The 13407-nt window shown below is 35.4% G+C and overlaps 1 protein-coding gene across 2 annotated transcripts in view; it reads left to right on the top strand.

Annotated features, from left to right (window-relative positions):
* The window catches only part of LOC123528138 (protein bark beetle-like), a 45572-nt gene extending 35937 nt beyond the window's left edge, over positions 1 to 9635 (top strand). For both annotated transcript variants that reach the window (XM_045307885.2, XM_053519269.1), the window contains exons 16-18: positions 2130 to 2337; positions 3944 to 4251; positions 4620 to 9635. In XM_045307885.2, coding sequence (XP_045163820.2) covers positions 2130 to 2337; positions 3944 to 4251; positions 4620 to 6302 — 2199 coding nt within the window. In that variant the 3' untranslated portion in view covers positions 6303 to 9635. The remainder of the gene's footprint in view (positions 1 to 2129; positions 2338 to 3943; positions 4252 to 4619) is intronic.
* Positions 9636 to 13407: the final 3772 nt, after the last annotated feature.

Here is a 13407-nt window from a genome sequence, read left to right as displayed (position 1 = left end):
TTGAAAATGATTTCTGATCAATAACTAGAGAACCACTTGACCCAGAATGTTGAAACTTAATAGGATGATTGGTCATGAAGAGTATATGACCCCTATTGATTTTGGGGTCACTCCGTCAAAGGTCAAGGTCACAGGGGCCTGAACATTGAAAACCATTTCCGATCAATAACTTGAGAACCACTTGACCCAGAATGTTGAAACTTAATAGGATGATTGGTCATGAAGAGTAGATGACCCCTATTGTTTTTGGGGTCACTCCGTCAAAGGTCAAGGTCACAGGGGTCTGAACATTGAAAATCATTTCCAATCAATAACTTGAGTACCACTTGACCCAGAATGTTGAAACTTCATAGGATGATTGGTTATGTAGAGTAGATGACCCCTATTGTTTTTGGTCATCACTCTGTGAAAGGTCAAGGTCACAGGGGCCTGAACATGGAAAACCGCTACTGATCAATAACTTGAGAACCTCTTGACCCAGAATGTTAAAACTTCATAGGATGATTGGACATACAGAGTAAATGACCCCAATTAATTTTGGGGTCACTCTATTAAAGGTCAAGGTCACAGGAGCCTGAACATGGAAAACAATTTCCGGTCAGTAACTTGAGAACCACTCAACCCAGAATGTTGAAACTTCATAGGATGATTGCTCATGCAGAGTACATGACCCCTATCGATTTTGGGGTCACTCTGTTAAAGGTCAAGGTCACAGGGGCCTGAACATTGATAACCATTTCCGATCAATGACTTGAAAACCTCTTGATCCAGAATCTTGAAACTTCATAGGATAATTGAACATGCAGAGTAGATGACCGCTATTGATTTTTGGGTCAGTCTATTAAAGGTCAAGGTCACAGGGACCTGGTCATGTGAAATCATTTCTGGAAAATAACTTGAGAACCACTTGACCTAGAATGTTGAAACTTAATAGGATGATTGGACATGCAGAGTAGATGACCCCTATTTATTTTGGGGTCACTTGATCAAAGGTCAAGGTCACAGGAGCCTTAACAGTGACTTGAGAACCACTAGGCCAAGAGTGTTGAAACTTAGCAGGATCACTGGATATACCAAGTAGATGATCCCTATTTCAGCCAACCATCAGTGTCTCTTTGACTTTCGCTCCTGACTCCTATTGACTTCTTGCCTATACCACTTTGCATTGGGGGAGACATGCGCTTTTTTGTAAAAGCATCTTCTAGTTTTGTTTCAGTTTCAGACAAAAAATTGTCCATTTTTAGCTCCACTATTCGGAGCATAGGGGTGCTATTCTACCCGCCCAGGTGTCGACGGCGGCGTGACCTTTCTTGGTTAAAGTTTTTTGGCAACCTTTGTTTTTCTTTGTTACTTTTGCTTATATCTTACTGTAAGTTCACATAAACATTGTCCAGCATACAAACAAAGTATTTACAGGGGCTGGGCCCATTATACCTGAGGTCAAGGTCACCAAGGTGTTATACTTAGGTTATTTATAAGGTTAAAGTTTTTCGGCAACCTTTGTTTTTCTGTCATATCTTGTTACTATTGCTTATATCTTACTGTTAGTCCACATAAACATTGTCCAGCATACGAACAAAGTATGTGCAGGGGCTGGGCTCATTATACCCAAGGTCAAGGTCACCAAGTTGTTATACTTGAAATTATTTTCATGTTAAATTTTTCGAAAGCTTCGTCTATAGACATAACTTTGGTACTTTAAAAGGTAATGACTTGAAATTAAATATATTTCTTTATAATCATTATCTGTGTGTGTGGTTAGGATCCCCATAACTCTTATTGTATTTTTGACAGAATTAGGCCCCTTTCATACTTTATAGTTTATTGGCAATATTCACTTTAGTACAATATAAGATAATGACTTGAAACTTAAAATGTATTTTTATCATCATCATCTGCTATAATGATAAATAAAATAAATAGATAAAATAAAATTAAAATAAATAAAAAATAAAGAGAAATATAATTTGAATTTAGCAAAGTCTTTATACTTTATGTGCATGTAGTTTCTTGGACTGTTTTTTCTGATGTAATTTAATTCCATCAAAATAAAGAATGTCAGTACCCCTTCCATACTTTACCTTTAACCCCTCTGAGTAGTAGTTTAACTTATTCTGTATTATTTCCAGGAAAACAATGGTTTCTTAGCAGAGTCTAAGGGTAGAGTGGAATTTTTGAAGTACTTGTTACGTCTGACAATGAATGTATATGATGAGAATAAACGTGTATGGGTATACTCAGAGGTGACAAGCGGAAGGTGTAGTGCTCTTGAAAAGAATTACATCACAGAGGAGTATGACTGCTACAATGTGTTGCATCCATTTATATGTGAGAAAGGTAAGAAAATATTGGTTGTGTTACAATATTGGTTGTGTTACATCCATTTATATGTGAGAAAGGTAAGAAAATATTGGTTGTGTTACATCCATTTATATGTGAGAAAAGTAAGAGTTGTGTTACTTCCATTTATATGTGAGAAAGGTGAGACAATTTGTTACATCCATTATATGTGAGAAAGGTAAGAAAATATTGGTTGTGTTACATCCATTTATATGTGAGAAAGATGAGAAAATATGTTACATCCATTTATATGTGAGAAAGGTGAGAAAATATTGGTTGTGTTACATCCATTCATATGTGAGAAATGTAAGAAAGTATTGGCTTTGTTACATACTGTTATATGTTAGAAAAGTTAGAAAATATTGGCTGTTTTACACCATTTATATGTGAGCAAGATAAGAAAATATTGCTTTGTTAGAAAATATTGGTTCTTTTACATACACTTATATGTGAGAAAGGTAGGAAAATATTGGTTGTGTTACATCCATTTATATGTGAGAAAGGTGAGAAAATATTGCTTGTGTTACATCCTTTTATATGTCAGAACGGTGAGAAAATATTGGTTGTGTTACATCCAGTTATATGTGAGAAATTTTAGAAAATATTGGTTGTGTTACATTCATTTATATGTGAGAAAGGTGAGACAATTTGTTACATCCATTATATATGAGAAAGGTAAGAAAATATTGGTTGTGTTACATCCATTTATATGTGAGAAAGGTGAGAAAATTTGTTACATCCATTTATATGTGAGAAAGGTGAGAAAATATTGGTTGTGTTACATCCATTCATAAGTGAGAAATGTAAGAAAGTATTTGCTTTGTTACATCCTGTTATATGTTAGAAAGGTTAGAAAATATTGGCTGTTTTACACCATTTATATGTGAGCAAGATAAGAAAATATTGCTTTGTTAGAAAATATTGGTTCTTTTACATACACTTATATGTGAGAAAGGTAGGAAAATATTGGTTGTGTTACATCCATTTATATGTGAGAAAATATTGCTCATGTTACATCCTTTTATATGTCAGAACAGTGAGAAAATATTGGTTGTGTTACATCCAGTTATATGAGAAAGGTGAGAAAATATTGGTTGTGTTACATGCTTTTATATGTGAGAAAGATGAGAAAATATTGGTTGTGTTACATCCATTTATATGTGGCAAAGGTAAGAAAATATTGTTTTTCAAGTCAGGGAGGTGTTAATTAGGGCATGGATATGTAGAAGTTTTACGTACTGGGTTCCCAGTCACAAAATACATATGGGTATCTTCTATCATGGATAGCACATGACAAAATAAACATGATAAAATAATCAGTTACAAGCACACAAATTCTATCATGTTCTCTGCTTAAGTAAAAATATTTACATTTGAGAATTGAAAAATAGTTCTTTAATTGTTCTTGAAAGAAAAACAGAAATGTCATTTCTGTTTATGTGAACTTGTTCACAAAGGTAATCTTGCTTTGAATGCACAGTCAGAAATAAAATTCATACAACGTTGATATATTTCATTGTTAAATTGGTCGGGTAGCAGCCACCAGATTTGTTGTAGGGTATGCCCTGAAAGGGGCTAATAAAATGTTTAATTATAACTTCAGATCCGTACATCACAGCACCAGATTCATCAATATACGCAGCTGTAATTGGTATAGCCGCTGGAGTGTTTGGCTTGGCAGTCATCATAATAATAATTCTAGCATGCATGTGGTGTGTTAAATCGAAAAGACGTAAGAAGGAGAGGTTTGAACGACAGTCCTCTATCAGGTCTTCAATAAAGGGCTCAACCATCAAATCAAGGTCAACTATGAGTATGTTGTCGGAAGGTCACTCAAAACGAAGATTAGATCAGTTGTCATTGTCTTCGTCAAAGTATATGTACGACCAGAGGTCACTGGGTGCATCACAGGTTTGTTTACTTCATATATTTGGAAGATGCTGTATACAATATAGGGGTATTGAATATCTCCCCTGGTACAATTTTATGATTGTTTCTATTAATCTGGAACAGAAGAACAGACGGTCTGTCAAATAATAGCAACTGTGAATATTGTAGCATTTTTGTGGGTTTTTTTTGGTTTTGGTTTTTAATGCTATTAGGTATTTCTATCGAACTTAGTTACCAGTATATACAATTATGATACAAAAAACAACATTTTAAAGTGAAGAAAAAAAAAACAAGTGTCAACATTCTGATGTTGTGTATTTTTTTGCTGATATTTATATTGGAGTTGATAAGACAAACTGATGTCTGATTTCCTGAAATGTTATTTGCAGATAAGTCTTGGTGGTGTCACTGAAGATGAAACAACCACAGATCCTAGAGAGGCAAGACGTAAATTACGGCAGCGTGCTGAAGTTGCAAGAGGAAGGAGAGATAACGATTCCCCTAGATACGATCACCATGATTTTCAGAATGGTCATGCAGGTGGTAGAAGGAGACGGGAATATAGTGAGGATGTTAGCGATGATGAACCAATAGCTCGAGGAAGACCTGATACACATCATACAAATGGCGGATATAAACACTCGGATGAGAGTCAAGATTACACAGAGCGAGACAGTGATGATGACTGTGTAAAGAAACCAATCTCTGATAGCGAAGACGAAGAAGACCAGAGAAGTAGTTTTACCCCGGTTAAATTTAAACCTAATGTTGAAAAGGATTTAGATTCGATACAGATGAATCCTAATGGATCTATACAGTTTAGAAAACAGGATGACTCTGGTAGTGTTGATTTGAGTGGGAGACAACTAAACCGGTCAATGTCAAGTTTTAGCGCACATGATTCACAGCAGGACCAAGGATCAAATTCCAGTCATGGCAGTGGATTAGAGGCAGTAAATGCACCCATACCCCCACCTTCATTACCTCTTAACATTCCGGCTAAACCTAATACCCCATCACGACCTCAACCGAAACCTGTGCCTGCTCCAAGACCAAAACCTTTGCCATCTGCAAGATCATTTGGAAGTAAGGAAAATCTTGGAGAAATGAAGTTGAACAATTTGAGTCAAGATGAAGTCAGTGATTATCGTGGAAGTCGGGAAAGACTTGACAATGTGTTTAGTGGTAGAAAAGCTCCAAGTAGGGAGAATTTGAACACATTTAATGAGCCATATAAACAGCCCAGAAACAGGAGTCGTGAGGATTTAACTAATACTGGTTTAGGTGTAGGTGTTGATTTATTACCACGACAAAATAAGAATGCTTTGGATAAAGATGAAGGAAGGGACTCACCCCTTCATACAAGTCGTGAAAATTTGCTTCCTAAACGAAAGGACAGTGATGGTTATAGACCTCCAGCTAAAAACAATCATTTAAATAGAAGTCGTGAAAATATTTACAAACCTGAACTTTATGATCGTGCAGCAGATTCTAGCAGGGAACCATTATATCCATATCAGGGGACTGAACCAGGTGTTGAATACATGGGTCGGCAGACACCACAAAACACAGACTATAGTGATGGTACAGGAATTGACTATTTACCAAGAGACACCAGAACTCCTATGAAAAGTAGATACATGATTGGTCAACCTCCACACAGTCCTGACAGTCAGCCACCCCCATACAGTCCTTATCAGTCTCAGGATACTGCATATCAGTACAGTCCATCTGCTTATCAACCCAGTTACCAAGACGATAGTGCTAGATATCAACCGGACTCATATAAACCCCGCTATCCTTCAAGTAGCGCAAGTGAGGGTATGCCTCACCAGCCCCCATCTAACAGTGGTATAGACTATCTGCCTAGAAGTAATATCGGGGCATCTCCGAAACCGAATATATCAAGGTCACGTGAAAATATTTCACGGTCACGTGAAAATCTGTCTCGTTCTAGAGAATATCTGCAATACTTAAATGCAGATCAAAGAGCATGTGACAGTGATTTACGGGAAAATTCTACAGATGTTGTGAAACCAAAGCAACAGAAATCAATTGAAACAGAAATCTAAAAGTACATATCCAATGAAATGATGTAACATATCAACTTATTTTTATATTTGTACAGGCCTACTATAGGATAAAGATTTTTTGTATATAGAAATATGTATTTTAAACAGAAGTTTTATACTTTAAAAATTAATGTTGTGATACTAGTAAGTGACCAAGGTACACTAGGTACTGTTTGCATTACATTTTTTCTGTACAAAATGTATATCTTTACATTTTTAAAGGTGATTTGTGTTGTGTTTTAAAATAGCTCAATTATGAGAGCATTCAATTACAGTGAGTTAATTTAAGATTTAATCTTCAAGCAGAGCTTATTTACGAAAAAGCAGCAATTTGATTAAGAAAGAATTTTTTGTAAAAAAAACTTGGTTTTGGTAAATTTTGTCACATTGTGACCGAAAATTCCCAATATGACTCATAATTTAGAGCATTTTGAAATTTGTGTTTGTATTGCTGACTGTCATAGTTATTTCAATATGTCACAGAATTGACACTAAAATTGAGCATAATATGCCTTTTTTTTTACTTCAGTGTTATCATTTTATGATTTTTAAAAAAAACGTTTTCAAGTGCAATAAGGTAAAATTAACAAAAAAACCCAGAGTTTTAAGTTCATAAACATTAATTTGTTTTAGATAATTCTTACATGTTTATCCATGTAAATATTGATACACAGTACATCATTTGACTTTTCATATATTGCCTGACCACAAATAAATTTGTGTGCATATTGTGATAGTCTCTAGTATTTCTCTTGTTGTCGAATTTTTCATCCTTAACATTCAGGTAATTGTAATGATTTTTCAAAAGAAATTTTTCAGCTTTAATCTGTCTGTAATTTTCTATTTGGCAGTAGTAATTTGTGACAGAAATACTTCCATGTACATTGCATCCATAGGTAGATGGACATTACCTTGTTCAGCATCAACCCATACATTTCGAAATGAGCCGTGCCATGAGAAAACCAACATAGTGGGTTTGCGACCAGCATGGATCCAGACCAGCCTGCGCATCCGCGCAGTCTGGTCAGGATTCATGCTGTTCCCTTTTAAAGCCTACTACAATTAGAGAAACCATTAGCGAACAGCATGGATCCTGACCAGACTGCGCGGATGCACAGGCTGGTCTGGATCCATGCTGGTCGCAAACCCACTATGTTGGTTTTCTCATGGCGTGGCTCAAATGATTTATTAGGTTTATAGTTCATCTTTATAAGATGAACTGTTCTATATCTACAGAATGTGGTCATTCATTCACACACTAGAAAGGTCATTTTCTACATAATGTGCCTTAACTAAGGTTTCCGTTTCCATTTACTTTCAACATATCGTTTTATTTTTCAAACTTTTTAAATACAATATTTACTCATGTATATTTATGAACTTCATACATTCCATTGCTCAGATTTGTATCATTGCTTAAAGTTACAAGGAATTTCCTATGTATATGTATACAGGGCAAGGTAAATTCAGGGGAATGTAAATTTGCTTTTAGGTCACTGAGTAACTGTTGATGCTTTGTCTTTAGATGGATGATTTTGAAAGATGAATTCTAGTTTATTCTGTAGAAAAGACTTATCAGGGATTCTGGTTAGTTGATTAGAAGAATTTTTAACAGCTTTCAGTTCCAAAGCATAAAACTTATTTTTTATAGCAATTTGAACTGATTTGAAAAAAAATCCAAGTATATATTTTTTGACCGACATTTTCGATTACTATAGAAGCTGCCCTCACAAACACTACTAAAATCATACATTTTAATAACTTTACTATGTTTTTAGCTCGACTATTCATAGAATAGTAGAGATATTGGACTCGCCCATGCGTCGGCGTCCGCGTCCCAATTTGGTCAAGTTTTTGTATGTAAGCTGGTATCTCAGCAACCACTTGTGGGAATGGATTGAAACTTCACACACTTATTCACTGTGATAAACTGACCTACATTGCACAGGTTGCATAACTCTATTATGCTTTTTTACAAAATTATGCCCCTTTTTCGACTTAGAAATTTTTGGTTAAGGTTTTGTATGTAAGCTGGTCTCTCAGTAACCACTTGTGGGAATGGATTGAAACTTCACACACTTATTTACTGTGATAAACTGACTTACATCGCACAGGTTCCATAACTCTATTTTGCTTTTTTACAAAATTATGCCCCTTTTTTGACATAGAATTTTTTGGTTAAGGTTTTGTATGTAAGCTGGTATCTCAGTACTCACTAATTGGAATGGATTGAAACTTCACACACTTGTTCACTGTCATGATCTGACATGCACAAAGCAGGTCCCATAACTTTATTTTGCTTTTTTTTTCAAAATTATGCCCTTTTTTCAACATAGAAATTTTTGGTTAAGTTTTTGTATGTGAGCTGGTATCTCAGTATCCACTAATGGGAAAGGATTAAAATTTCACACACTTGTTCACTGTCATGATATGACTTGCAATGCAAAGGGTCAATAACTCAACTTCGCATTTTACAAAATTATGCCCCTTTTTTGACTTAGAATTTTTTGGTTAAGGTTTTGTATTTAAGCTGGTATCTCAGTACCCACTAAAGGGAATGGATTGAAACTTCACATACTTGTCCACTGTCATGAGCTGATAAGCACTATGCAGGTTCCATTACCCTATTTTGCTTTTTTACTAAATTATGTCCCTTTTTCGACTTTCGTATTCATTCAATCGACAAGGCTGTTGAGTCGAGCATTGCTGCCCTCCGACAGCTCTTGTTTAAAAAGCAATCTGTTATACAGTGATGAGCCACTCCCTTTGTATAAAAATACTGACAAGTTTACAAAAGCTTTGTCTGTTGTATGAGTTATCTTTAATTTACCTGTCTTTATGACATCAAGTATTTTAGCTTTTGTCTTTGTGAAATTGTTTAAGATAGTTTACCACATTTTAATTTATACAGTCAGCTATAGTTTTAGGCATGCTAGCTTTAAAAGCACAGTAGTAGTGAGATTTTACACATTCTTCGATATAACATTTTACTCGGTCAGATATTAAACATTTTCCAGTCTTCAGTGTAACCGTAGTGAACATAATCATTTTAAAACAGTGATAGGTTTTAGGTCAAAGGTTGTAAGTCATAGCGACAGACCTTGTGTACCTGACAGACAACAGCATATTTGCTTTGTAAATACATATATGTAGTTAAGAATATTGTATGTCTATATTTGTACATAGCATATTTTTTGTCCATAGTCCACTTTAATATACATTCCATTTTCTCTCTGCCATCCATTCCTTTTTGATGTATACAAAATTACAAATGCCATTTTTATACATTTTTCTTTATAATAAACAAAATAAACAAAAATTGCTAAAAACTGATTTCTGTTATTTTCCTAAAAATGCTAACATTGCCAGGTTTGTGTGTGTGAACAGGCCCATTGACCCTCTTGTCCTATTATCCTTTAAATTTACTGGTATGCTAGCGATTTTCATTTTTGGGCTGTCAGAAAAGATTTTGAAAGAATCTGATTATAAAATCAAAACAGTTAAATATAAAAGTTAATACATGTATAAAACAGTTCAATAACCTAGAAGGAATTCAATTATTGCTACAGAAAAGGACAAACATATTTAAATACCACTTTAACATAATTACGAAGGCAATTTGAAACTACATTTTTCTACTAGATTCAATGTAGATCTATATCTTCATTTGGAACTTTTGACAGATTTTCATGTAGTTTTCTCTTCAAGCATCAATATCTGTCCAATGCACGTCTAAACGACAGCAGACTGTTAAATATACCAATATTCTCTGGTAGATGAAAAAAAGGTGTGACATTTTGGACAGCGTATGTATTTGCATACTTAGTGGAATGTTTTCTGTTCAAAAGTTCTATTGTCTCCGTGTTTAAATATCATCTGAGCTGCACCATGAGAAAACCTACATAGTGCGTTTGCGACCAGCATGGATCCAGACCAGCCTGCGCATCCAGGCAGTCTGGTCAGGATCCATGCTGTTCGCTTTCAAAGCCTATTGCAATTGGAGAAAGCGTTAGCGAACAGCATGGACCCTGACCAGACTGCGCGGATGCGCAGGCTGGTCTGGATCCATGCTGGTCGCAAATGCACTATGTTAGTTTTCTCATGGTGCAGCTTATTTTATGATGTGAACAAATTGGTTCTTCATTCAACGTGACAGATGGCATGAAAAGTTTCCCAGCTATTGGAAATAAGATTCGACCCCATTGACCATGCTTATCAGTTACTAAAGACACTGCTGGTCAGAGAAGGGTTGAGGTCATAAAACCCATAACAATCATTGATATATAGGTGTGTCAGACACCTGACGTTTCTCACAGACCCTGCCATTTTTGAACTGCTAAGCATGGGCGATCCACAGAGAACTGGATTTTTATCTGAACAGAGAAATGGTCAGTCCGGGTCATAATATAGGATATCGTTATCTTATCACTCGTAAGTGATGAAATGTTGTGGTCTGTAATTCATAGAGGTTTATTGCGTTCAATATTCCGAAGTGTTGTATTCAAAAGATAGTAATTATTATCCATTAAATACAAGATAAGATTTTTCATAGCATCATCAAAAAGTTTTCCTTGATTTTGCAAAATATGAACCAGGTACTACGATATACAAGGTCTAGACATTAGCGCGCTAAACTATTTGAAATCCTTTTACATAAAACTAGCTTATACACCATGGTCATACCAAAATTTTCTAAGTAAAAAGGGGCATGTAGTACTATAATAAACTGTAAGCTCGAGTCCCGGAACCTGGCTTATAGCAGTTATTTTGTGATACCTTAAGAAGTTTGAAAGCATTCAGTACAATAGTTCGTGAGAAACCTACTTATAAAATTTCTTTCTAAAAAGGGACAAAATGAGTTTTGATGCTTGCTCTGAGAAGTGAAGACTTCGGAAGAGTTTTAAAGCATTCTAGGAAATCTGCTTACATAAAACTTGTAAAAAAAGGTCGTCATCTTAAAAAAAAACAAGATAAATGAAAATGACGTTAGTACTGTAGCTCGGGTTGATATATTTCCCTGTAAAATACATGCCATAGCAAAAAAACCAAGACGTCAGTATCACAGCAATTATTTAAAACTACGCACTGCCTGGTATCAAAATTGAGAACGGCTTCCGCTCAACTACTGAAGAAGGCTTGGAACTTGGTAGTCAAATTTCGTAGGATTGTTGACTGAGTCTCAATTCGTGACTGTTACCCACCACAACTGAAATGGAATTATGTGATAATTCCGACACGAATTGAACGATTATGACTCCTTTTCAAAGGCCAAGTTCAAGGTCACAGCAACATTGCGTCTGTTCAAAGTCTGAAACTTCCATTCACAAACAGACAATATTCATTTTTCTATAACTTAGTTTACAGAAAATATGTACTGAGCTGTCTGTAACTGCAGAATGCACTGCACTTTGTAACAAAGTAAAAAAAAAACATTCAGCATTTTATAAAAAAGTGTAAGTTTAATTTTTTGGCTACATACCATGAACTGTGTCGGGGTGACAACCCATCAAAACAAACAGTTCTAACATGCCTCGATTTGCCAGTTTAACAAATAATGTTAAGCTATGTATAATTCAGAAATAATGTTTCACAAACAACGATTTATCGTTGAATAAAATTATTGTTTTGAGTTCAGATGCGAAGGAATTATATCACGAGGGCGGAGCCCGAGAAGGCCGATGCCCCCACCCCCACCCCCAGTTGGCTGAGAAGTGACCTGTAATCATCAAAGTTGCACCCACCTATTCTGGCAAAGGAATAATATTTTCTCAAAATTTAGACCCAAAAATGCATTTCATACCTGTATTTCAAAATTTTCCAGGGGAGAACTCCCTGACCCCCCTAAAATGCGGGGAGCACCCCATCCCGTACCCCAAAATTTAGAACCAAAATGCACCAGAGAGCACCATTTAATAAACTGTATTTCCAAAATTTCCAGGGGAATCCCAACTAATATGAGCGGGAGCCCCTTAACTGGTGCCCCTTCCCCACCAGATTCTGGGGCCTGTCGAGTGATATTATAAAATACATCTAAAAAAAAATGATTTTTAAGGGGACGCATATTGCTACATTCACAGTTCATACAGAAATGCGGAAGGGGTGCATATTCAAGAAATCAATGGTGGGAAAATAAAAAACATACTCCTAAACTGATATAATACTGATGGACACCTGTAATATTCAGTATTTTGTGGATAAGGATGTGGTACTATGAATGTAATAGGAAAACAGAGGTCTTTGTGAAAGTACATTCAACACAATATATTAAGCTTTTGTATAAGGAAAAAAACAGGTTTTTTACAATAACAGTGTTCCAAATAATGTTGAAGGGATGAGATTTTCTTTCTAACATACCAGGTTTGCTTAAACATGTAAAAATTTAACGCCACGTCATTTCAGCTCGGGATGGACGCCATATTTCTCATTGATAAAAATGTAAACAAAAAATATCAGAGTGGGATTAGCATTGCAAGGGCATAACATGACATTCTACACAATGAATACCTTAGAACAGATATCTAAGATGCTACACAGGTCAGGCGGGTTAAATGCATAATGGCGATCACTTGAAATTCATCTTGAAAAGGTGGATAATTTTAGTTTATTTACATGGTTTTTAATTTTCCCACGACTTCTCGGCGATTCACTGCAAATGTATTACTGCGCCGGACGAAAGGTAACTCTAATAAACAACGGGAGACAACTTAGGTGTCAGCACGTGTACGATTTCTAAAAAAAAACATGTCGATGATTATAATTTCTTATCAAATAATGAATCCTATTCAGATATTCGTCTTTAATATTAGAAAATTATTAATTTCTGTGGACATTTGTCAAAAAATATTACTTACATTGGACTACTTTGCGCATCAAACTGGTTTCCGCTTCAGTTGTGAGGCACTTCCGTTATACTTTTTGACAACAATAACAAAACACAAAATGAATCAATAAAGTCACTTATAAACCGACTGCTACTTAAATCAGTGTAAGTAAAGTTGTTGTCACAACATTATACATGTTCGTTACGTTATGAGATAAAGTTTATCTTGAACTGCATAATCCATTAATTACGTTTAGATGATACTGCATTTACAACTAGCCCGCC

The sequence above is a fragment of the Mercenaria mercenaria genome, chromosome 1 (assembly GCF_021730395.1).
Source record: "Mercenaria mercenaria strain notata chromosome 1, MADL_Memer_1, whole genome shotgun sequence".
Taxonomy (NCBI): Eukaryota; Metazoa; Mollusca; class Bivalvia; order Venerida; family Veneridae; genus Mercenaria; species Mercenaria mercenaria.
This window is presented reverse-complemented; position numbering and strand designations above follow the sequence as displayed.